Raw genomic sequence first — 25,465 nt, 5'->3', positions numbered from 1 at the left:
ACTAACAATTATATATATATTTTTACTTAATTACTCCAGTGTTTCCCTTCTCATGAAAATATAAGTATTTGGTTCATTTCATCAAATGCAAAGAAATAAGTAGTTCAGTTAATAGAAGGATCATGATTTCTTGGCAAGATTTTCAAATGTATGTGTTGAGGTTCTTCATCTTGGCTTCTTCTCCCCCCTCACTCAGTCCCTCTCTTTTAACAAAAGTTGCCATCTATGGTTTTAAACTATTTGCAATTCTGAAGCGTGGCTCTACCACCTTTAGTTCTTTTCCCAGTCAATTATGATGCTGCCTTTTGAACTGTGGCATTACCAGGAACATAACCTTATCAACGTAGGAAATGCCTTATGAAAATCACATTGGTCACAAAGCTCAATTCCCGCCTCCCCCCCCCCCCCCGCCCCCGCAAACCATTTTAAAAAATTCATCAATTTGACCCTTTGATAAAAATATGTGGAAAAAATCATTCTTGAATTCAAAGGTTTTATTTCCTATATTTCTTGAGTTGCAGAAAACATAGCTGGGAAAAGAGCTGATCTGGCTTGCATGGAGGTGCCATCTGGAAAGCCTGGTCCATGCAATCCCACCTAGAGCCCAATAAATTGACTATTTTGTGTCTCTTTCCAAAGCATAGTCACCTCTTTGCATTTCCAAAATGATCCTGCTTCAACATTCTTCAACAACCAAGTGCAATCTGTCTTGCAATGTGTCCCTTTCTGCCAAGTTGGTAACTACCAAGATTCTCTCTGCCAAGAAGTGAGTGATCAAAACATTGCATCTCCCTTGCTTCCTTTCTTCTCTTCAGCCTCGATGGTATAGTTTCCCATACCATTCAGCTTTCATGTCCATCTGTATATAGTACCTGTGGAACTGAGTACTTTTTGTTTAGCTTGCCTTGTGTGCTTTCATTTGTCACGTTCCAAATCTTATTATTTACATGGATGCACAAAGCATCTTTTGTGGATCTCAGACTCCACAGCTTCATCTGGACAATATTTTCCTGGCAGAGTTGCTCTCCATCATCCTCTCAGTACCCATTATTCATCACTGCCTCCAGAGCTTCATTTCCATTGTCTTTTCCTCATTGAGATGTAGTCCAAACCATCATTGGCTTTTATCACTTGCACTGTTGGCATTTGCAAAGGTGTTTGAGATTGAGAAGCCCATTTCCTTCTTTGAGTCTTATTGGCAAAGAACAGAAATCCTTGCATGGGAGAAGGCTTCTATTAGAGGAATGTTATACAACTTTATAATGATTCTGAGTCAAATGCATTATAAGGGTTTGCTATGTATTGCTTGGTTATGGGCCCGCTCTTGGCCTCCTCATGATTTTTTTTTCAAGCTTGATTGCTATTTGGTGCATTACCTGCATCCGTAGTCTGCTGTCTTTGCCACTTCTGCCTCCACCTTATTCTGCATCTCCTTCACTGATGGCGAATGGAGAAAAAAGTCAATATGTTTATTTTGCAAAATAGCCACAAATGACTGCCTTCAAAGTTTTGAAAGCATCAAGAATGTGACAGACTTTCAATGATTTTGCCAAGAAAGTGCATTCATGCTTTGGGCTCCATTTATTTTGTTGTCTGATATGACAAAGTTGCTATATTTTTAAGGAGAAGCAACAATAATGTAATGCATAATAAATAAAGAAAAATAGTTAAACTTTTCTTGCTTTCCCCCTATGTTTATGTACATGGGATCAAAGCTGTGGTTTCTTCTCTGAAATATTTGAAAGCCCCCAGGAAGATATATTTGTTGGAAATCAAACTTTCTCCTAAAACAGAAGAGATTTGGACAGATGATTTCCATTTTGCCAAGAAAATGATTTGAACTTTAAAACTCATAGCCTTTTTGTTTTTCAGTCTTCTGCTGGCATGATGAACATATAAAATGTACATGTGCATAACAACATACCATGTTAGCATGTGATGTTTTATGTGATTCTGTGGAGATACTGGGAAAGGCCTCTTCTGTTGTGTCTTCCTTTTGTGTGAGAGGTGGCTCTAGAAAATTCAATAGGTCATGGGTGGAAATGGGAGCAAATGCTCTTCCTGAGTCATGATGGGGAACTAAAGAAATAAAGCAATTAGGATGTATGCTGGCATATACTCATTCACACAACTGCTGTCTAAGAAGCACCATTAGTTTTCTGGCTGGCAACCAAGTTTTTAGATTCATTGGCTTAAACCTTTCTCAACAGCCAAATGGTCCCATTCTTATTAAATCTCAAAGTAGGAGATGCATTTGGGAGCCAATTCAGCTCAACTGGGTTGCTAAGGGGTAACAGTAAAGTGGAAAAAATAATTTAAAAATGAGTAGAGTGATAGCCCTAGCTGGTTTGACTCAGTGAGTAGAGTGTCAGCCCACAGACTGAAGGGTCCTAAGTTTGATTCCGGCCAAGGGTACATACCTTAGTTGAAGACTCAATCCCCAGCCCTGGTTGGGGCATATGTGGGAGGCAACCAATCAATGTGCCTTTCTCACATCAGTATTTCTCTCTCTGTCTCTTACCCTCCCTTTTACTCTCTCTAAAAAAAGTCAATGGAAAAATGCCCCCTGGTGAGGATTAACAACAATAAAAATAGTAGAGTGATAGAGATAGTAAAGTGAAAGCAGAGGACATAAAGGCCAGAAGATTAAACAGTCTCAGTTTATAAACTGGCTTTGTTTGCTTAGTTTGGTGTTTGCTTATTAAGTCTCTTAATCCAGTTGACATGCATTTTGGGAAATGTTAAAAGAAGAAGAAAAAGAGAGGGAAGGAGGGAGAGAAGTGGTATGAAAGAAGGAAGAAGAGAAAACAAAGGAAAGAGAAACATAATCATAGTATATCATACATTTGTTTCGTGCAGGTAAGAGCTATTAAACATGACAGCATTATATTCACCATGGGGGAAAAGTTGAGCCAAAATGTTTCAAGTATGTAAATACATTTTGAATACAAATAAGTTCCTATGCCATGATATGGAAATTACCTGTATATTTGATTGTCATGTTTTTAATTAATTTTTGTTGACTAGGTTTCAGAGGATTTAATGGGTTCTTTTACATTTAAAAACAAAGAGGTACCCAAAGTTCTGGAGAAATCAAACCCATTCTAAAACCTTCAATTATCTTTAGCTACCCAAAGATTTATACTTTATTCATTATTCTGAATAAATTAGAAACACTGATGTAGGATATAAGAACACAGAATGCTGAACATCCATCAGCATTCTGATAAAACTGAAATATTCCACTTTTAAAAAAAGGTTCAAATACAACAGGAAACCAGTTATAACAACGAAGCCAGAACACAAGAGCAATATCCCTGATCTGGGCAGGAGTTTGATCAGAGATGGAGGGACTTTAATATAACTTAGAGCTAACTCCACAAGAAAATAATAGAAATTTAATAAATTTCATTGCATACACATGTCTTTTTTTTCCAAAAATGTTTTTATTGATTATTTAGAGAGGAAGGGGGAGGGTATATATATATATATATATATATATATATATATATATATATATGAACAAGAGAAACATCAATTGGTTGCCTTCCATATGCACCCTGACCATGGATTGAACCTGCAACCTGGGTATGTGCCCTGACTGGGAATCAAACTAACAGCAACCCTGCAGGGCATGGGATGAAGCTCAACCAACTGAGTCACACTGCCCAAGGCTGCGTATATATTTTTTATACTAACAAAATATAGAAACACAGTTTAGAGGTGAGGAATGTTAGTTTCCTCAGTCCTCAAGCTGATTGAATGGAGCCCTAACCTGTTCCTGAGGGACTGAGTAACTACCCTAATGTGCACTTTTATTCTTTGCCTTTTAAATCTCTCCTTTCCAAATGTAAATCTATTTCAATTGAGTTATGGAGAGAGGTTTGACAAGGTGAGCAAGTGTAATTTGCGACATTGATAGGATTTGAATTGGTAAAGCAAAAATTGGAGAATAGGGGTTAATTACAGTCATTTGTACCACCTATATTTCATGTAATTTTTAAAAAATTAAACTCAGTTAAAATCAACATGAATAGTTATGGTAATAAATGAAAAACATTCAGAAAAATGCAGAAACTGACAATATTCAAATCAATCTTCCCTAACATTGGCATGTAATTAAAGATACATGGATCTGCACACACATACATACAAGAGATACTCTTGATTTGACATTTACTCCATTACCCCCTGAATAAGCAATAAGAACAAATGGTTGACAACTATGACATGTCTAATCCAATACAATTCAGGGAAAAGAAAATGTGAGATTTAGTTGTATAATTTCATACCATATATATATATATATATATATATATATATATATATATATATATATGATTTGTAAAAATTGTGGTTTGTTGAGATGAAAGTTGCATTCCATTTGAAAAGTTCCATTTTTTCCTCAATAAAATGTGTATTTTGAATTGAGATGAAACAGTCATTTGAAATAAGCATTGTACCTGGTTATGTAGACCTGTACTTTAAGCAACTCTTTTTTGAGAATCTTTTTTTTTTTATATCTTCTGATCATCTCTACTGATCAAAGTGTAGTAGTAATGGGGAAAAAAATCTAAATTTCCAGCTATTTTAATTAGGGTTTGGAATGCATTTTTGTGCTCATTTTATCAGAGGGGTATGTGTTTAGGGATTTACTGCAATTCCAAAGAATTTTATCCAGATCTTTCAGAGGGCAGGCCGTTAAGTATTTGTTAAGTATTTGATCTAGGAAGAGTAGGAGTGTCCAGATACAAAGAGTAAGATAAAAACAAAGTTCAGATTACAAATGTGGATAGAGGGATAACCACAAGAAGACCAAATAGTTCCTTATCATTTGCAGAATGGCACAATTTTTGTTAGTAAGATGGGTTGTTGTATAATTCAATCTTTCTCCCACAAACCTAACCCCTAATCTGTTAAGATAAGAAAACTATAACCATTTAATTCTGATTCTTGAATCATTTCTTCCTTGGTTACATTCATATCAGTGTACACGTCTTTAATTTTTCTGTAGTCCAAATTATGCAAACCTTCAGAGAAAATAAGCCATATGTGGTTTTTCACTGCAAACTCATTGTCCCAGTGTTATAAAAGTGACATTTAACAAACTCCCGGCATTATTTTTGGAAGAAAAGTCAAAACCTCTTTGGGTGTCAGTTATCATTGAAAACTTTTGTCTATTGCGCCACACCTGTGTAGGTGTCTCCCCGAATAGTTCTGTGCAAGGAAGGATGGTATACTGCTCTAAGATGTGGCTTTTCAGTTAAATACTCAATGACAGTAACCCTACACTTATCAATGTGATCCATTCTATTCATTGAAAAACATCAGTTATTCATTGATGGAATTAAACCAGTTGGCTATCTTACTGAATTGTTTTATGCATAGAAAAATACTTTATATTCTAATGCTCTCATCCCAGAAAATAAGAAAACAGACTCTAACTAGGACATGAACCAAGCATATAACTCTCTATCATACCTGGAGGGAGAGATGAATTGACCTAACTTGGATCTACTCAGATTGATTGGATTGCATCACCTGAATTTATGGGCTGAGAAGTTTTTATTTTAGTTTAAGGGCATTATTACTTGTAAGATTAGAAAGAGTTAGTGGTTTTAAGAAGACATTTTTGCCTCAGATATTTCGCCTCAGAAATGTCAATGCCATTACCTGTCATTCAGTCAATGAACTTTCATTCATTTGGGTTTTAGAAGTTTTATAAAGCTTTGAAAATCCTCTAGTTAAAAGAAGGAAGACAAGTAATTTACATCTTAATTTATTAGCAATTAATGCCTTAGATTTCAGTTAATATTCTGAGAATTATGTGGCAGCCAATGAATGATAATATTTTTTGAAAACTTGATAATTAGACACATGGGAGATACCTTGCCTAGATGAGGGAAAACGATATATATTTTCTAATATCTGTGAAACACTGGCAACACTATTTAAGAGTAATGGCTTATAAGATTTTCTCAAAGACATTATTCTAATTTTTAAAAATATATTTTACTGATGTCAGAGAAGAAGGGAGATGGAGAGAGAGAGAGAAACATCAATGATGAGAGATAATTATTTATTGGCTGCCTCCTGCATGCCCCACACGGAGGATCAAGCCCGCAACCCGGGCATGTAACCTTGACCGGAATCGAACCCTGGACCCTTTAGTCCACAGATTGATGCTCTATCCACAGAGCCAAACTGATTAGGGTCATTATTCTAATTTTGAGATACTGTCTGAATGTGGTAATTGTCAGATTTTATTCAAACAGTAAAACATGTTCATTAATATGTTTTAAATAATGTCTGTAGTAGTGTCATAGGAGCTACCTCCTCCCCCACCCCCACCCCCCGTTTTTTTAACTAGTTTTGAATATGTGAGGGCAAATCCTGTATACATGTTCCCTTCAATTGAACCAATTATGGGAATCTAAAGTCTTGAGTGGATACCTTTATTTAGAAACAGTATCTATAATTCAGTTCTTGCTTTCTGGTTTTCCTGTATACATTTCACTTTGTCAGCTCTAGTCAAGAAATACATTAATTTGAATTAATTACATAAATCCATTGTGATTTTTTTGTTGTTGTTTTTCCTACTGGGAGATGCCTCAAGAATTCCTGGATTGAAGGCAGTTGAAGAAAAAGAAAACATGTGATCAACTTGATACAAAAATATGAACTTTAAAACCATAAGCTAAATATTATCTGGGGATTTTATTATTGATTTTGCACAATTTTTCATTACCTCAGATAATGAAAAATAAAAGAAATAAAGAGAACCGCCCCCCCCATGGCAAAGCAGAAACAGAATTTTTAAATTCTGTACTAGGTTTTATAAATTTTTGAGAATATTTTTCTAGAGGAAGATCAATGTTTCCATATGTTATTCTTAATTTCTAATGAAAAACTAATCCTAATTTCTAATGACAAACAAAACTTCAAAGAGTTGTATGTATTTATTGTTTATATAATTATATTTTCTGATTCACTGAATTCAGCATTTCTATTGCATTCCAACTACATAAAAGGCATAGTGCTAAATATTGGTTGGGTAGAGGCAGTCAAAGACCTTTATCTCTAGTAGCAAATAATTTTCCTGAAAAAGATACATTTTTTTTCTGTTCATTGTGCTTTTATTAGACTGTGTAGTCTATTGTTTGTTGTTGTTTTTTAATCTTTATAATATTCTCAGCCAGAAGAGCAGGGTGTTGATAGCTATCTCTGTGTATTCACTGTTTCTTGGTTTACTATATTCTATCTATATTCTATAAGTAAAATGTGTTTAACCTACTATTATTTGCATTTTGCCCCTACATATTATTTTGTCAAATGCTTTCTTCAGTTTAACTTAAATGATTTATGAAATATGGTTTTGATCACAGCCCTTAGAAAAGAAATATGTGCCATGCTATGGCCCATGTATCTTACAAATAGGAATGACTTCTGGATGGGCAATGTGGCATTTTCTTGGTTCAGATATCTTTTATGCTTCAGAACACATTGTCTTATTCAATTTTGGACAGTCATATTTCTTCTGGATAATAAGTGTGTTTCAAATATTTTATACCAATCTTATTTTCTTGAAGACAAGCTTTCTTAATTTAGACTTTCATCTTTTCTTACATTATTAATACTATATCTTATTTGATTGCTTTTCTCTGATTACCTTCATCTGTGCAGATGCCTTACTGATAATGAACTTGACTTCCTGGAACTCTGGCTAGATGTCCTGTCAAATCTGCACAACTTGTCTCTTGACCCCTTTCATTGATTTCCTTTTGCAAATCTGTTTTTGCAAATGAGAGATAATAATATGCTGGAGAAGTTCCAGTCAGCATCATCTTCTAAGAACCATGTACTTTTTAAAACCTAAGGGTCTGTATGTGAGAGAGTATCATAAAACCAACTCAAAACAATCTTTTTATCTCAGAACTCTTGGTTCAAATTGGTTGCTATCAAAATCAGATTCTCTCTTGTAATTTCTCTTCAATAACATTTTGATCAAATTGCATGCAACTGCCTGATTATGTCTTCCATGGTGAATTACTTCGTAAATACCTAGGCAGGTCATTCTTTCAGAGTATACACATTATTCGACCTGACTTTTCTCAATCCTTTTCACTAAGAAATAAAACACTTTGCTTTCAACAAACAAAAATGTAAAATCAACTCTACATCTCTCGGGTCAGAGTTAAGTTATACTCATGACTTCAGTAATGGGGCCTCTTGACTGAAATCTTGCAATTACTTCATATCTTGTCTTGAAGGGTGAACTAATCCATTCAGGTAATGCCATAAAAAGCATGCATCAAATCCACAATTGCAGTAGGACTTGGTTTTCATAAACAATGTCAAGAAGGTAGATCCTAACAATAGTTGGAAATTATCTGATCCCAGCATTGCATTCTTTGTCAAAGAAAGCTTTGTTATTTTAACTAATATAACTAAAGACATCACATTCAATCATACTAAAAAGTCAGCACAGTTCACCACTCTGCATCCTTTTGATGCAGCCTAGTTTTGCATTGGGTTCCTGAAGTCAGGCTCCAGTTTCCAAATAAACAACAGATAATCAATAAGAAATAACAATAGATTATAATCTAATTCCAGTTCACTTTGTTTTAACATTTAAAGAGTGTTTAACTCCATTTTCTATTTTAATATCTTAACATAGGGGGAAGGGTACCTTCTTTGTTAGATAGTAAAAATCTTAAGGTGTTTAATGGAAGAACAGGCAAGTGCATCATTACTCTTGAAATATAATGAGCTTTAAATTTAGTATGAAAGGTGCTATGATACAAATAAGTTTATAATAAATAATCATTTTGAAATTGAGAAATAATGATAATGGCAAAAAATCTGTATAATGGCAAAAAAATCAAGAAATTTTAAAACCAAATGGGTTCATTATAAAGTGTAAAAAAACAAGAGTAGGCCAACTAGTCAGTGATCCAATATGTAGAAATTGGAAGACAATAAGACTTTATAGGGCCATTAATTGGGAAATCTCATGCAACAAAAACTGTCAAATATGGAAGTTGAATTTAGACTTGGAATTAATAAAATGGAAATAAAATAAGGAAAATATAAACAGAGTATTATTGTTTCTCTAATAATATTAGTATAGAAAAAGTCAAATATAAGGAACATTTTTGTTCTCATAGCCAGATATTCTTTTTTCTGTTCTATTGTCCTTAATTTTCTCAGGATATTCTTTAAATGTCAGTAGCACTCATTTTGAAGTAAAAGATGACAGTAATGTTGCCAAATCTGTAACTAGTTTGAATTTTGTAGCTTCTGTGTTTCAAAATACTCTCTAATTTGTCAATTTTGCTTAATTTTAAATTGTGACTACCAAATACACTTATCTATTCAGTGAGATAAAGATGACAGAACTAGAAATAGCACTATATTGACTTAAAACAGAAGGAAATAATTCCAAATTGGGAATTTTATCTGCATACAGAAATAGCCAACTAGGCATCACCCATTTATTATGCCGTGAATTACAGCTGTTATTTTGAATCTTTATTTTTACTTAAATATTTTGTATGGCGACAGAGATCTGGCTTCCATGTGGATGGTTTCTGGACCTGCCTATTCTTCAATATCACCCCTTCCTTTTGTTTTATTGTAATAACCAATTAACAACTTTGAATAGTTCACATTTTAAACTTTTAAATCTTCATCTGTAAAAACAAAACAAAACCTTAGTTCTCTCCACATAATTTTCCATCTTAGCTGATTAAAAAAATAGTTTCAGAGGTATATAATTAGATGACTATAGCAGAATTGCATGTGACAAAAATGTTTGGTCACTTTGCATCACTGAGTCACTTAAACTTGACCTCTCAGAGCAGCAGGGGACCTTATGATTGATTGTAAAAATCTTGCTGTGTTTGATTTTCCTCCAGTTTTGAAGGTGGGCTCTAATGACCCCCTTTAGATGTGATATTCAGTATACATGGAACATTTTAGTCAAGACTATCAGTAATATTTTATGTCAAAATTAACATCCTAAAGGTAGAAATAGGCATTGGTTATTGGCTTATCTTTGAAATTGTGCTTATCAAACAATCCACCCATGGATGCAAAATTGAAGAGTAAAAAGAGTTGCAGTTTTAGCAACAATGAGTGCCTTAGTTCTTCAGTGATTCCAATAAAAGAGGTAAGTATCCCCTTAGTATCATTACTGGCTGGATGTGCAGAGGCCCGAAGGCTTGGTGAAGGTCACACAGCAGGGCAATGGAACTTCCAAGAAAGGCATCTGACACTCCCCATGTACCGTTCCAGGCTTTAAGAGCTTCAGCCCTTGCTTTCTCTCTTAGTGATCTTCAGTGCTTTAAATAGGGGATTCATCCCCTCTGAACCCACTACAGTTGTCCCTACGATGCCTGACAAGGCGGGGTGCTTCTTCATCCTCCTTCTCTCAGGTGGTCCATATACCTGTTCAAGAGAACCAATGAGGAATCCTAGTGGCCGGGCTGTTTAATATCACAGAGGCCCACCCATCTCTTTCAGCACCTAATTCCTTCATATGCCTCTTTCTCCCGATTACCCACTCCCTCTTCCACATCCCTAATCCCTTCCCAATAGGGTACGTTTTATTTTTTTTTCTCTTGCTCTCTCTCTCATGCTCTCTTTTCTGTATCTCTCGGAAATCAGACAGGAGTTCAGAACACTTTCACTACCTTTTATGAGGTAGATTGTGATGTCATAGATGGGGGCAGGGCTAGTCAACTTTCTACCCACCTCCCAACCTGTGCTGAGGGAGCTCCGATCAGTGGAAGCAGTGATTCCTCCATGGTGAGTAAATTTGCTTTCTAATCTAATCCGTCTCATTGTAAACATTACTTTTGAAAGCAGGAAAATGGGGTTTTAAGGAGGTAAAGATGTGACCACTCAGGCCCTCTTTACTTACTGTTAACCAACATTGGAGAAAGGATCTCCTTGTTTATTCTCTATATAGATGAAGGATTCTACAGCACAGGTACACTCTTCAACTATGATCTAAACTTGAGAAATGAAACTGGTATTTTCATTCCTCTGTTTCTGAGTCTTTCTTCCCATGGGGACTGAAAGTCATTGCATATGAGGAATGAATTCATTCTGTAGTCCTTCAGTGAGCTTCTTTAAGGAAGACTAGTTAGGTGAATGCATTCTTCTTCATTTGAAAGATTTCTGGATCACAGAATAGCCTTTATTGATGTTTGCCCAGAGAATCAGCCTGCTCTTCCAAAATTGTGGGTTAAAACGGCGAAGAAACTGATACATAAGAATTGCCAACAATTTTGGTGTTGATATAAACAAGTAAAAAGTGTTTCTAATGCAAAGACTAAAAGATTTATTTTTTAAGAAAGTCACCATTCTTACAAGATGAAGGGTACAGCCACATTTCAAGGTGCCACAACCAAATTTGCTATCTTTCTGTTGTTGCATGCAATAATATTGATGCTGTTTGGTGTGATTTCTTGGTAGTTATGGGCTTCGAAAAGCTGCTGTCCTTCGTTTCATTGGGGTTTCTGTTAATAATTATTTCTTTTATATGGCTTAGTATTTAGAAAGAAAAGATCAACTGGAGTGAGCATTTTCCTCCACCTTCCTTGTTCACTCCTGGGTACCTATTAAAACTGTCAAGATGTCAGCTTCTATATAAAAGGGCAAAGAAAGTTCACAGAGGTGGTTAAATCTGTAAGGGATGTTTAGCATCAGGGTGGGTGGTTTTGAAAGGATTTGAACATCAGAACCTGAGGCCCTGTTACTTTTCATGAGGTGGAATAAAAATATCCTCCTGTGGATCAGGAGTATTATGAAATATTTTAAGAATCTATCACTTATTTTTTCAAAATATATATGCATCCCCAGTTAATTGGCTAAGTATGGATACTGGTGTTGAAGAATTGGGGGCAGTTTAAAAGGAGGGGTTCTTTCTCATCAATAGTTTTTCTGTTATGGGTAGATCTTCTCACCCCTCCTCGCCAACTTAGGTACTTTAACAGTAAAAAACCAATAGTCCAAAAACAGCCTGGAACTGATACTACCCTTTATGTTACCTGGGGTGGAGCAGTGTGGCGATTTCTGGAGTAATTTTCCCACCTAAGTTTTCTAACTTAATATGACTGCAATGGTGGTGATTTCAGGTACAATAAGGAAAAATAGAGCCAGGACTGGCCAATAGGAAGATTTGGGTGATAATCACCTGCAGTCAGCTTAGTATTGCAGTGTTGGTAACATCACATATGTTGGGTGCCAAAATCACATATGTTGGGTGATTCCTCTCAAGTCGGTGACCTACCTCCCATTAAAAATGCTAGACCCCTGAAACACCAGTATAAGCCAACTTTCAGTGCCAGAAAAAAAAATCTGATGCCTAATCATAGCTCAAGTTTTTAATGTCTTTTATCAACCCTCATACAGCTGCCAGGTAAGAAATGCTCATATTTTACAAACCCTTGGAATACAGTCATCTTTAAACTTCGTGAGTTAAGAACGGTTGTGTTGTGCGCTTGTGCAAATTTAGAGAGTATGTCATGGAATGCATTGTGTATGCACTTGTTTATCCTCATGTGCATGTGTCATTTATAGTGGTGTTCAGTGTTTTTTAAAACTCATTTTGTATGTATTTAAGTTATAATTTAAAAATACATACACATAATTTGTGTTCTAAATGAAACAGTGAAGTAGAACAGAAGTTGCATTAATTTGGGATCTGAACACTGGCCCTATTTCTGTCACTGCCTAATTAGGTAACAACATAAATTACTTAAGTCTTTTGGGCCCCGTTTTCTCATCTGTAAAATGATGGTAGATGACCTAATGGATATATCCTAAAGTATTTCTGCTCTAAAAATCTATGGTTTTGAAGAAATGGTTTATGGGGAAAAATTGTTGAGACTTGTGTTTGTTTTTTGTTTTTTTTTATAGGTCCCACAATTAGTCAAACCAGAAAGAAAATTTTAGTCCAAACTATGTTTTTAAAGTGTACCTTATATCTGATGTAGTATTACTTGGTTAATAATTTAAGTGGGTTATATATTTTTAAATGGACAATATTAAGCCAACGATAGCTAGCTATATGTTGATTTAGAAAACTGATTTGTTTTTTATTCTGTAATTTTTATGTTATTCTGATTTTTGAGATTTAAAACAATCCTTGTCTACTAAGAAATAGATGGAGCTAGGTCGCTTTGAGGTTCTAACATTCAAAATTACTTATGCAATATTGCAAGAATTTCATTATGGTGTTGGGGAAGGGTTGATGAGTTGGGAATTGGTGGGTACTGAGCTATGTGCTATGGGGGATAAAAGCATGTATAGCCTGATTTTTACTCTTGAGGAATGTACAACCTTCTTGGGAATCTAGAAACATGCCAAGTGTCAACTTGGAAGTGAAAACAGTTAAGTGTCAAAGAACTAAGAAATATCCCTATGGCTGGGGTGGGCTGGATTGCACAGGGAAGGCTTTCTGAGAAGCTGAGGCCATCAGCTAACTTTGAACAGAGTGGTTTAGATTTTTGTTGTCATAAAAAGGACAGCAGGGAAGCATTTCAGGTCAGCAAGACCACAGAATTGTAAATGTTACAAAGGGTATCTTGTATTTAGATTTGCCATGTATCAAAATCAAAGTCACTGCTCATAGTCCAGCCCCATATTTGCCCCTTCCCCCTTAATCATGTGCTGACTTTACAGTATGTGATATACCTGTTTAGAAGAGTTGAGGAGGCTGCAAGTGAGTGAATTGCAATGATTATCCTATATAATAAAGAGGTAATATGCCCTTGCACAAGATGACTGCCCCCATGTGGTCAAAGATGGCTGCCACAAGATGGCTGGAAGGGGAAGGTAGTTGTGGGTGATCAGGCTGGCAGGGAAGTGGTTAGGGGGTAATCAGGCTGGCAGGCAGGTGACTGGTTGAGAGCCAGCAGTCTCGGATTGTGAGGGGGATGTCCCAGATTGGAGAGGGTGCAGGCTGGGCTGAGGGGACACCCCCTCCCCCCCCCCCCAGTGCAGGAATTTTGTGCACCAGGCCTCTAGTTAATGTGTAATTAAGCAACTATTTACTCATTTACAACAAAGTTCATATGATAACTCGCAGCCACAAATGTGGAAAAGAAATGAATAAAAGGAAGGAACTAAGGACAGAAGGAAACTCCAACTCTGAAACTTTCTGGTTTTCTGATGAAGTTGGATAGGGGTTATCATTTACAGGTTTAGAAATGTCGATGGTCATGGAAAATGCCCATTAGCTAAGGAGAATCCATGTAACCGGGGTGGTTTTCCAAAGCAAAAGGAAGCTTCTCTGAACTCTGAGCAGAAATCATGTCAGATTCTGCTCTCAAATAGCCAGTGTTGCGAAGGTTTTAACACTAATAAAAACTAAACATGATTATGTAAGTCTCTTTCCCCCATACACATGGAAAAAGGTTATTTGGGCATGATTTGCCCACCTTGACAAAGAAGAACGCTTACTTTTGAGAGTCTCTCTGTTGTTATAGATAATTTGCAGTGTAAACTTTGCATCACATAGTGGGCACTGTTTTCTTATTTCTTACCATCCAAGTTCCTTCCAAGTTATGACTTTGGCCTTCATGACAGACTAATATTTCATGAAGAAAACTGCATTACCCCTATCCCAGATTCTAAGGACTTGGTGTATGTCATCCAGTGAAATGTTTCTTTAACTTCCTATCATGACATAAAAATTGATTTTTAGAATATATTATCTCAGAAAGTCACTTTTAAAAGCTAAATTTGCTAGATGGGAATGATGAAGCAGCAAGATCAACACCAATTTTACAAAGACAGGAACACTCTCTTAAAACTTTCTCCCAAAAAGTCCAAGAAAGTTAGAAATGTTAGAATTATTTTTGTCTCAAGAGAACAATGACAAGGATGGCAACTGTTCCCACCTTCTCTAATGTCCCTAAGAGGTAATTTTATAAAAATTAGAATGTTAGATTTACAATTCAGCAAACATTTATTGGGTAAATAACGTGATATTTACTCTCCGATGGATGGACATGGCATTTGTATGGATAGATTATAATAATCACTTGAACTGAAGTATATTCAAAATGATGGGGGCATCCCAAAGAGAAGGGGAAGAGGAAGCTTTATAAAGAAGTTACTATTTTTTAAGCCTTCCTATATAAGTGGATAGGTGTTTCCAGGTAGAGGAGGAGAGAAAAGGACTAGCCCAAGAGAGAAACAAAAAGATCACAGTATTATCGTATGGATGTATTCTGAGCTGACTGGACCTGCAGATGTCAGAGATGGGTAAAAAGATGGTGAAAAGTGAAAGATGAAATTAGAAAGGCAGGTGGCAGCTGGATATCAAAGTTTTCAATCCCTTTCTGACTGTAATGAGTGTTTTTCAAAATGGTTAGAGGATCATCTGCATGCTAAACCCGGCAAGGAGTGGAAGGAGACTGTTAAAATGTAGACTCCTTGGCCATGCTGTAGACTCTTGAATCCAGCATTGTAGGGAGTAGGTTCTTGGATTTTGTAGTTAAATGTCCCATCTGACTCGCAACCCATATCAGGTGATTCATTTTCACAGCAAAGTTTTGGAAACTCTACAAGACAACAAAACTGACTTATTATGTATCTACTAGAGGCCCAATACATGAAATTCATGCAAGAGTAGGCCTTCCTTCCCCTGGCTGCTGGCACCTAGTTCCTTCTGGCCATGGGCAGGCACCCTGGACCCGGCTTTGTCCAAACGGATGCCTGGTCTAATTAGCATATTATACTTTATTATTATAGATGTAAAATATCAGAAAAAAAGTATTCAGATATTAAGATAAAAAGACTTGGGGAAAAGTACGTTTGTGGATTTAAAGGTAAACTAAGAATGTTTTTGAGAAAACTGGTTTGAATTTTGGTTAAGCATAAGAAGATCTTGCAAAGATGATGGTTATTATGTATAAAAAATTACTAAGTGATGCTCTTAAAGTGTGTAGTTTCATGCCTTTCCATCAAGGACATTTAAGGGCCCATCTTGCCTATTTCATTGTCCTGCTCCGGTACAAGGAGTTAATGAAGGTCAGAGATAAGTTGTTCCTCAGCTCTCAGGTTTGCCAGGATAAGGGGTAGAGGCAACAGTCTGGGACAGTGTTTGTGTCTGAATGGTATTCTTTGGTAGAGCTATTTGGCTACTCTACAATTTTAATTAGGTGAACTTCATTGGAAAAGTAGTAAATATGTATATTAACATTCCTGTCATGATTAGAACAGTCAGGCTGTCCTGTCAGTCAGTATAGGGCCTGACTTATATTATGGCCTATATTGCAAAGTGTATTAATTATATAACTATATGTTTGAATCAATAATCATTTAGAAGTGCTAACTTTTTTCCCTATTTTTTCATGGTAACAGCTGTTATCCTATGCCAGTCAGTCTGTATAGAAAGTTATACAATTGTTCAAAGATGTAAGAAGATAGAGGTATCTTATGTTTGACAGTGGTCGGCAAACTCATTAGTCAGCAGAGCCAAATATCAACAGTACAACAACTGAAATTTCTTTTGAGAGCCAAATTTTTTAAACTTAAACTTCTTCTAATGCCACTTCTTCAAAATAGACTCGCTCAGGCCGAAAACCGACTTCTGTGCATGGGCCACGAAGTTTCAATCATACTGTACGTGCACGCCTGCACATGGTATTTTGTAGAAGAGCTGCATGTGGCTTGTGAGCCGCGGTTTGCCGACCACTGGACTAAGGTGTGAGAATGAATGCTGGTCTGGAAGAAGATAGGTCTCAGATTACAGCAATGAGGCCCAGTTCTGGATTTAACCCTCTAATTGTTTTACATATAGTTCACTGTTCCATATAATCAGTATATTTTGTAAAGCTTTTTGAGAGTTTCCTTGCTTGGAAGTAAAGAAATGATAGGGAACCTTGCTTTTTCTCCATATTTATCTGTTTGTGCTGATAACTGAAGCAACTTCTTTGGCAGAGATGGTGATACTGTCAGATTCTAAAAGCAGTTGACTGGTAGGATGCCAATGTCTGCCATTAACTGAGTAAATTAAATTTGGCATTTTGGCATGATGACCTAAAGACTTTTAGTTTTCTTTCCATTGATGCATAGCTCTGTGATTGCCTTTATCATACCGACCCAGGCAAAATGATTTACCACAAGGTCCAACCTTTTACCTAAATAAAAGCCAATCAGAGAACAGTAACAGACACATGATTTTTAAGTAAGAAATCTGAAAAATAAGTTAGAGGATACCCTTTTCTCTTAAGGTAGGTGTAAAAATTTGAACAAGGTGTTGCTATTAGATGCGAATTTGGAAATCAACTGTGTTTTACAATCTCGGTGATATTGTGCAATATTATGAATCTCTGTGCTTTCACATCTGATTTATAAATTGGAATAGTAATGCCACTTGGACCATAGTAACTATTAATAATAAGTAACTATTATTAATATACTGCCTAGGATGCAGTGAGGACTTAGTAAGTTCGTGGCCCTGTGCTAAGCATTTTAAATGCAGTCTGTTTTTACAGTCATCCTATAGAGGAGAAACTGTCATTTCTATTAAAAATATCAGGAAAATGAGGTTCAGAGAATTTAAGTAACTACCTGGAGGTCACACAGTCAGTGGTTGGTACATTGCAGGGCTTCCAGAAGCCTGCCTTGATATTCCCCCATAGCATGATGAGTTGTCTGTCATTCCTGCTATGAAATAGCATTTAATGTGATGTCTCCCAATTAGCCTGTAAACTCAATAAAGATAGCAAATGTATCTGAATGTTCATTTTTCCCTGGTTCTTTGCACAAATGAGCACATAATGCATGCTTAATAGCTTCTCTGCCATTCTTGTTGCCAATATAATGTTATCACACTGAAAAATCCCAATAAATGATTCGGAAGTCTATCATTAATTCATTCATATGTTCCTACATGAAAGCATGTGACTTTATTTTAAATATTAGACTGCAAAGTGTATTAAGATTTGGGGCCAAAGATGAAGTAATTCATTTTTTTCCTAGCTAACAAATTTCTTTGTAATTTACTTAAAAATTTTTGGTACATTAAGTAGACCTTTTTTAAAAGATTATGGTATGGAAACATACAGAATTTCTTCCAAAAGAACTGAATTAATCAGAATTAATCAAATTAGTCATTTACTTTAAAAAGGAATTTAACACCCAAATAGTAGTATTAGTTAAGTATCCTAAATTATTAACACCCAAATAGTAATATTAGTAATTTTATAAAGCCTTGCACATGTTTTAATTAGGTTTAATTGCAACTGCATATGATAAGTTATCCAAATAGAGTTTGTCTCTCTCTCAAGAAGGTCTGTATATTTCAGGGTCAGTCGAGTAACCCAGAGTCTAGCATCAAGGACTCAGGCCCCTTCTGACTTTATGGTCTGCTCTACTTAATATGGGCCTTCTATTCTCAAGTTCACTTTTCAGTCTAAGATGACTGCTAACTCCCCACCTTACCATTTCCCATATAGGAAGAAGAAAAGCAGTAAGAGAGCAAAACAGTGGGCTGCTTAGCTGTTAGCCCCCTTTAAGGAGTTTTTCCAGGAATATTTGTTTCCTCGCTTCAGTATTTTCTTACATCATATGAAGAATCTGGAAAGAAAAAAAGTGGGGAGAGTTAGGCATGGGTTCGTAGTTCTTCTCCATTGAACAGAACGTGAATTGAATTCTGAATCCCAATAGTTACTGTGTGACCTTGAGCAAGTTTCTTGACTTCTCTGAATGTCATTTTTCATGTGTAAAGTGATGATATTTATATTTTATTGCATTGATATAAAAATTAAATGTGTTAGTATGTGCCACACACTTAGCACAATACCTAGACTGTAGAAATACAAATTAAATGGGTAGCTAATGTTGTCTCTCCCCATAAAAGATAGAATTTGAATGGTGTAGGTACCCTTTTGTTCTCTCATTATGTCAACTCCAGTTGAGCCATTAGACATAGAGCAGTACACAACCAGCTAAAGACCTGCCCTCATAGAGTTTACATTCTCTTGGCATTGGGAGTCCTGGAAGAATTGCTTACAGATAGGTGATCCCTGAAAATACAGAAGGGAATGATCTTAATAGAGAAGTGAAGTAGTGGTTCTCATATTTTAATGTGTAGAAGATTCACTTGGGTAGCAGATTAAAATGGAGATTCCTGGGCCCTGCCTTCACAGTTCTAAAAGTCATGCCAGAGATCAGGAATCTGAATTTGGTTTGTAAATGTTTCTTACGCACCTGACTCATGGATCACTCTTTGAAAAATACAGGTCTAGGAAATGGAGGGATGAAAGCTCTATGAGTTATGGTGAGAACTTTCCAGGATTTGGCATCAATTTCAGCCCTTTCCTAAGAAACCCCTTGACTTGTTCCATTAGGCTATTTAAGCCTTGCCTTGGCTGGATCATTCTTAGTTTCAATGGTTTGTTGTGGTTGTCCATTGTAGGATGTATAGTAGACATCTCTGTTGTCTCCTTTCCCAGTAGTGACAATCAAATGTCCTCAGACTTTGCCAAATGTATCCTAGGCTGGAGAGACAAAATTACCCCAGATGAGAACCATAGGTCTGGTTGAAATCTGACCTTTTACTTAGAACATACAGACTATCTGAAATGGAGGCATTTACCTCTTCCCTGTGAAAGGGTGGAAGATACAATGATTCCAGTGTTTTGTGCCATTTATCTACCCCCAACCTGGCATCAGAGAGGGGTTGAAAACTTTCCTAGAGCAAGACTCCTGAGAACCCACCACAATCATCCTCTGGCAATAATCTTAATATACCGTTTCAAGGTCTTTACCTCCATTCTTAGTTACCTCAAATCTAACTGTCTTAAAGGCACAGGCATTTTTACTCTCAAAAGCAATTAAAAGCTTTGGCAAGAATGTTGTTTAAAACTTTAAACAAGGTAAAAATGACTCCAATTTCTTGCTTTTTACATCAAGGATATTGAAGTTAAAAATTCAATTTTTATAGCACTTTAATAAATCCTTTTCACAGATCATTGCATATCACTTTAGCTATATTCTCTGATGAGATAACAAATAAGCACATTTTTTTAAATAAGGAAAAGTAGCAGTAACAGTTTATATTTTTTAAAAATCCTTTTAAGAAATTGAGCAGGATGGTCTCATTGAGATGCAAATTACTTAAGCAGGTATTTTAAAGATGATATTTAGTTCTGCAATGCTGAAATTAATGTGAGTGAGCCCTTGAAATCAAGTTAAAGGTGGAAATAAAATGTTTCACACCTTAGTATTAATTTTTTTAAAGAAAAAGTTGGAGAACTGTAACAGGTGGAGAGTCCAAATATAACAGAGATTACTTCTTTCAAAGATGTAGCTGTAGCATATTTGAAGAGTCTAATTACAGCGGTAAGGTTAGGGAGATTTGGGGGTAATAAGAGATCAACTGAAGGACTTGTATGCATGCATTTAAGAGTAACCAATGGATGCAAAACATTGGGGGGTGAGGGCAGGTATGGGAGTGGGGTGGGGGGGGGCAATGGTAAGATATGTACACATATAATACCTTAATAAAAATTTGAAAAAAAAAAGAGTTTGCCTTGGCATTTTTTAGTATATCAGGTAAAGAAATAATGAGGTGGTCTTTATATCTTATTATAAATATGGAGGTGATTTAACTTTGTCAAAGGCTAGATTCACAGGGACTCCAAGGTAGAGACTGTGCCTTGAGGAAACTTTCATCTTAATACTAAATATGATTTTTAGTAGGGGCAAGTTACTGTACCAGATGCTCTCTGACCCTTTAATGTTTATTTTTCTTCACTGGTGAAAAGTTGTGATTTTCTCAGAAGTTCATGAAGTACTTTTATTTTTCAAAGAAAATTTCTAATATCATAGATTTGAGGCTTTCTTTAAAGGGACCCACTGTTATTTTTCTATGATTTGTGGCAATACTGTTATGCATTTTCAGTCTTTTGAGGATAGTCTGGCCTTTAATCTATTGTTTTGAAAGTTCCTTGTATAGCTCAACCTCTTTTGCAAAGGAACAGACAATATGTTGTCCAGCTGTAGAGGCACTTTGTTGGACCAAAGAGATAATATTTCTAGTTTTAGATTGAACAGAATGGTCTGGTGCTTTTGCTGCATTTTCTCTAAAAGCACAGTCCGGGAGAAACAGAATGTGAGGTTCCAAACCAGGCCAAGCCTGGCAGGCACCTCTATGGAGAAGTGTCCTGGCTTCTCCAGCGAACCACCTTAAATGCCCTTTGTTTCTTACTGTATTCCAAAGCAGTGAGAGCTAAGTATATAGCTAAATACCCTGTACCTGGGAACTGAAGTCGTGCATTTAAATCCCTGATTATTATTAGCTAGCCAGTTGCTTCTCTTTAAGCTTCAGTTCCTTTACCTATTGAATAGTGAGGATAAAGTGATGGATCACTTTTCTTGGGTGAGGATTTTGTGATGTAACATGCAGAAAAGATATAATTTCTTGGGATGCTCAATATGTATTGAATCTGGAAAACATCCAAAGTACATTTACCAAATAAAGAGAAGTACTAATCAACTTGTATGAGTAGGTTGGTCAATTGAAGAGGCAGCCTAAACACTGGGGATATAAACACCCAATCCCATATGCCAGTGGTCGGCAAACTGCGGCTCACGAGCCACATGCGGCTCTTTGGCCCCTTGAGTGTGGCTCTTTCACAAAATACCACGGCCTGGGCGAGTCTATTTTGAAGAAGTGGCATTAGAAGAAGTTTAAGTTTAAAATATTTGGCTCTCAAAGGAAATTTCGATCGTTGTACTGTTGATATTTGGCTCTGTTGACTAATGAGTTTGCCGACCACTGCATATGCTTATGGACAACATGCCAGTAAAACTCTAGGAAGTACTTGTTCATAAGTGGCCAGAAATCAAACACTCAAGATAAGACTTTAACGTATACACAAAGTTTTTGAAGAGAAAGCGGCAAGTAAACAACTATTTGATTTTAGCAAGAAACAACGAGAATTGAGCTGGAATCACCAAGAACAGCTCTATGGATGAGCTGGCTACTTATGGTTTACCTCATTTTTAGTTGACCTCATGCATCTCTCTTTTTGGGCTACATTCCATAGCCAGTGTTTAGGTCTCTAAGAGAAGGTTCCTGTACTTTATTTGAGAATCACATTTCTTAACCATTCTCCAAAAATGGGAAAAATGAGATTGTATCTAGACTACCCCAACCATACTTCATCCCTTGTCATGCCCATTGTCAGGTGGAAGAAGAAAGCTTGCCTCCTATTGAGAGTACCTTCTTCTTGTTTTGCTAGGGCTTATGGTACCCTCACACTATCCTGTAGTCTGTTGGAATACCCTTCTCTGTGCAGAACTTTTTTATCCTAAAGTTCCCAGGTGATCCAATATATTATGGTGAAGATTTTAAAAGGACTTCCAATGGTACCCAGAGGTTATGCCATAATACTTTATAGTGACATACTTATTTAAACTTTAAACGGTGTTTTAGATTTGCCTTCTCACATGGATGTCAGAATAATTGATGAAATATAGAATATTAATAAGCCCACTTTACAGTTGAAAAAATAAAAGCGCAGAGAGGTTACTAGAGTGCCCCTAACTTTCACAGTCTAACTGGCACAGGCAAGATTAGATTAGAGCCCATTTCTCTATTGGGTAACCTTGTGCTTTGTGCAATGTAAGGACATTGCTAAGCTCTGTCTTCCATAGACTAGTAATTGAACAGGAAATACATGAAATAGCTGTTACCATTATCTACACATTCTAACACATACTGTGTTGTTGTTTTTTAAAACTAAATCAACATCACATTATATCATAGTGTCCAGTGTATGGCAGACTAAAAGGCAATGTTGTAGAAATTTAGAGTTAATATTTTTATGTTTGCTTAAATAGTCAGTGGCATATATGGTGACTAGAGGAAGGGAGAATTAGATGTTATTTGATCAAGTCTTCTTTGAACAGGTAGATATTTTTAGTTGTAACAAAATAGTAAGTAGAAGATGATGTCCCTGGTACTTGCCTAGTTCATATTTCATGAGAATCATAATTGCAAGGTAAGAAATTGGTGTTGCATTTTTCCCTTTGTGCCATAAGGAAATTCACCTCCTTACTGCTTGGTCACATGACTTAATCCTGTGAACAGTTAATACCCACCATAACTCATGCTTAGCTCCAGACAAATGACACCAATAGCCAGAAATAAAGAGTTCAGAGCAGACACAACCTATGGTAAAGTCCTGGTCAGGGAAGATGGTGTCACGGTGGACTGATGATAGTATGAATTTTGTGAACCCAAGTTAACTTTTCTCTATTTCAGTTTCCTCATATGTAAAAAGGAATGATGGTGTGTACCTTATATAGGTTTTGAGGATTAAAGATCATTTATTAAGTCATCAAGCAAACACAGCTTAGTGTCTCATACATGCTGATACTATTAATTGGGGAACCAGTCTTTAAATAAAGTTCAGACTTTTATACACTGAAAGCAATAAACACAAAAAATAAAATTGTGATTATTTTCTGAGGAGAGCCTAATCCTGAAACTCTACCACTGAGGGCACAGTAAGAGAAAGAGGTCATAAGATTTGTATTACAATTTGGCTATTCTTTACTTACTCAAATATGTCCCTAAATTCCACACTCCTGTCAATAGCATGCCTTTTAATAATCTTCCATGGAAGAATGAACAGGCAGAAGACATGAGGGAGTTGGGTATGGGACTAGACATTATGCCCTTGGACAATTCTGTCATCTCATTTCCTCATCCATAAAATAGAATTATTTAATAACATTGAGCAAATATTTATGGAAGACCTAGATGCCAGACACTCTTTTAGGTGTTTGGGGGGAAATAAATCTAAGAAGAAAATACTTGTTTGGATGGTGATGTGTTTATTAAAAAATATAAGAGAGCAAATTGAGGAGGTAAAGGTAGTAATGGAGTTACAATTTAAAAAGTGAAATTTTCACTGAGATGCTGATACTTGGTTAAATACTTGATGAAGCTGAGGGACCAAGACTTATAAGTATTTGGGGGAAGAGCATTCTAGGCAGAGGAGAAAACACAAAGGTCCTGAAGTGGGGAATGACTGGTCTGAGTTATAGCCAAGGGACCAGCATTTAGGAGTGGAGTGAACGAGGGAGAAATCAGAACTATTGGGGACCAGAGTATATGACCTTGAACACAATTTTGATAGCTTTGGACTTTGACTTAGATGGTGATCCACTCAACAATGTGGAAAAGTGGCATTATGTGAGTGTATTAAACAGGATTATTCTGGCTCCCATTTAAATTAGACTAAAGGCAATAGTGTGGTGAAGGGGGTCAATGGGGACATCTGTAATACTTTCGATAATAAAGATAAACTTAAATAAAAATAGACTAAAGGTGGTAAAAGGAGGAAGAAAGAAAACAAGCTAAGGGAAGATATTGCACAGTTTCTGACAAGAGATGCTGATGGCTTGGCCATGGTTCTAACAGTGGAGAAGGTGAGAGGAGGTCAAATAATGGATGTATTTCAAAGATGCTGTTGGCAGGATATAATGGCAGATTGGATGCTGGGTCAGAGAGAACAAGGTGCAATGATAAGATTTTGAGATTTTAACCTGAACAGTTGGAGGAGTAGGTCTGGGGTAGAGGTGTGGTGTTAACCTTAGAGCTCTTGCCTGTGTCCAGGAATGTTAAGAAGAGTCAGTAAGAAATCTCTGCAGAAGCTTAGATCATTCCTTAATGTCAGGGGGTTTTATTTGTATAAATAGCAACTTGTGCAAGAACCTGAATTGTCAGCTAGATGGAAGTTAAAGACTTAATGCTTACAACTCATTGAGTTGTCTCCTGAACTAAAGATAGAAAAACTCCATGTGACAGTGTGAGCACATGGAAATTACTTGAATATGTAATAAAATTGGTGAATGGTATACATCTTACAATGAGAAAAGCAGTGACCAGGAAGAAAGAAAAAGATTTGGAGGGCATTATTCTATGTCTGCTCAAAAAACGTTTAAAAGTAGACAGAAAAACGTGTTTAATTATAAAAAGCTATGGATCAACTGTTCAAATTTAAAACTAATTTAATTAAAATTACTGGTTTTAAACTATACATTATACGGAAGACCTCTTATGAACCCTTGAATAATGATACTCATTTCTTCTTGTCCAAATTATCATTCCTTTAATAAAAGAAGAGCTGAAATTTTGTTAGTGAATTATTTTGTTACATATATTTCTATCATTTCACTTCAATATACTGCATTATATTTAAAAAAATCATTCCTTATAAATTATGTGAGGAGATAATTATTGTAATGAGGGAGAAATGATATTAACATACTACCCTTAATCAAAGTATAGCCTTTGGTGGGGCAGAATAGAGGGTATGATGAATAAGGTTTATCTTGATTTCTAACTTTCCTCATTTGCTAGTAATTCCCTGGCCTATATTTTGAGAAGAATTCTCAGAGCATTTCTAGGATCAGTAGAACAAAG

The 25,465-nt window shown here is 36.1% G+C and overlaps 1 protein-coding gene across 4 annotated transcripts in view; it reads left to right on the top strand.

Moving 5' to 3' along the window:
- The window catches only part of CTNNA2 (catenin alpha 2), a 1,121,468-nt gene that overhangs the window by 1,083,410 nt on the left and 12,593 nt on the right, over nucleotides 1-25,465 (top strand). For 2 of the 4 annotated variants that reach the window (XM_080682954.1, XM_080682953.1), the window contains exon 18: nucleotides 10,669-10,809. The exons of the other annotated variants lie outside the window; for them this stretch is intronic. In XM_080682954.1, coding sequence (XP_080539080.1) covers nucleotides 10,669-10,809 — 141 coding nt within the window. The remainder of the gene's footprint in view (nucleotides 1-10,668; nucleotides 10,810-25,465) is intronic. 4 annotated transcript variants of the gene reach the window in all.

Source organism: Plecotus auritus (genome assembly GCF_963455305.1).
Source record: "Plecotus auritus genome assembly, chromosome: 8".
Classification (NCBI taxonomy): Eukaryota; Metazoa; Chordata; class Mammalia; order Chiroptera; family Vespertilionidae; genus Plecotus; species Plecotus auritus.
Note: the sequence above shows the minus strand (reverse complement) of the source record. Positions and strands in the feature narration are given on the sequence as shown.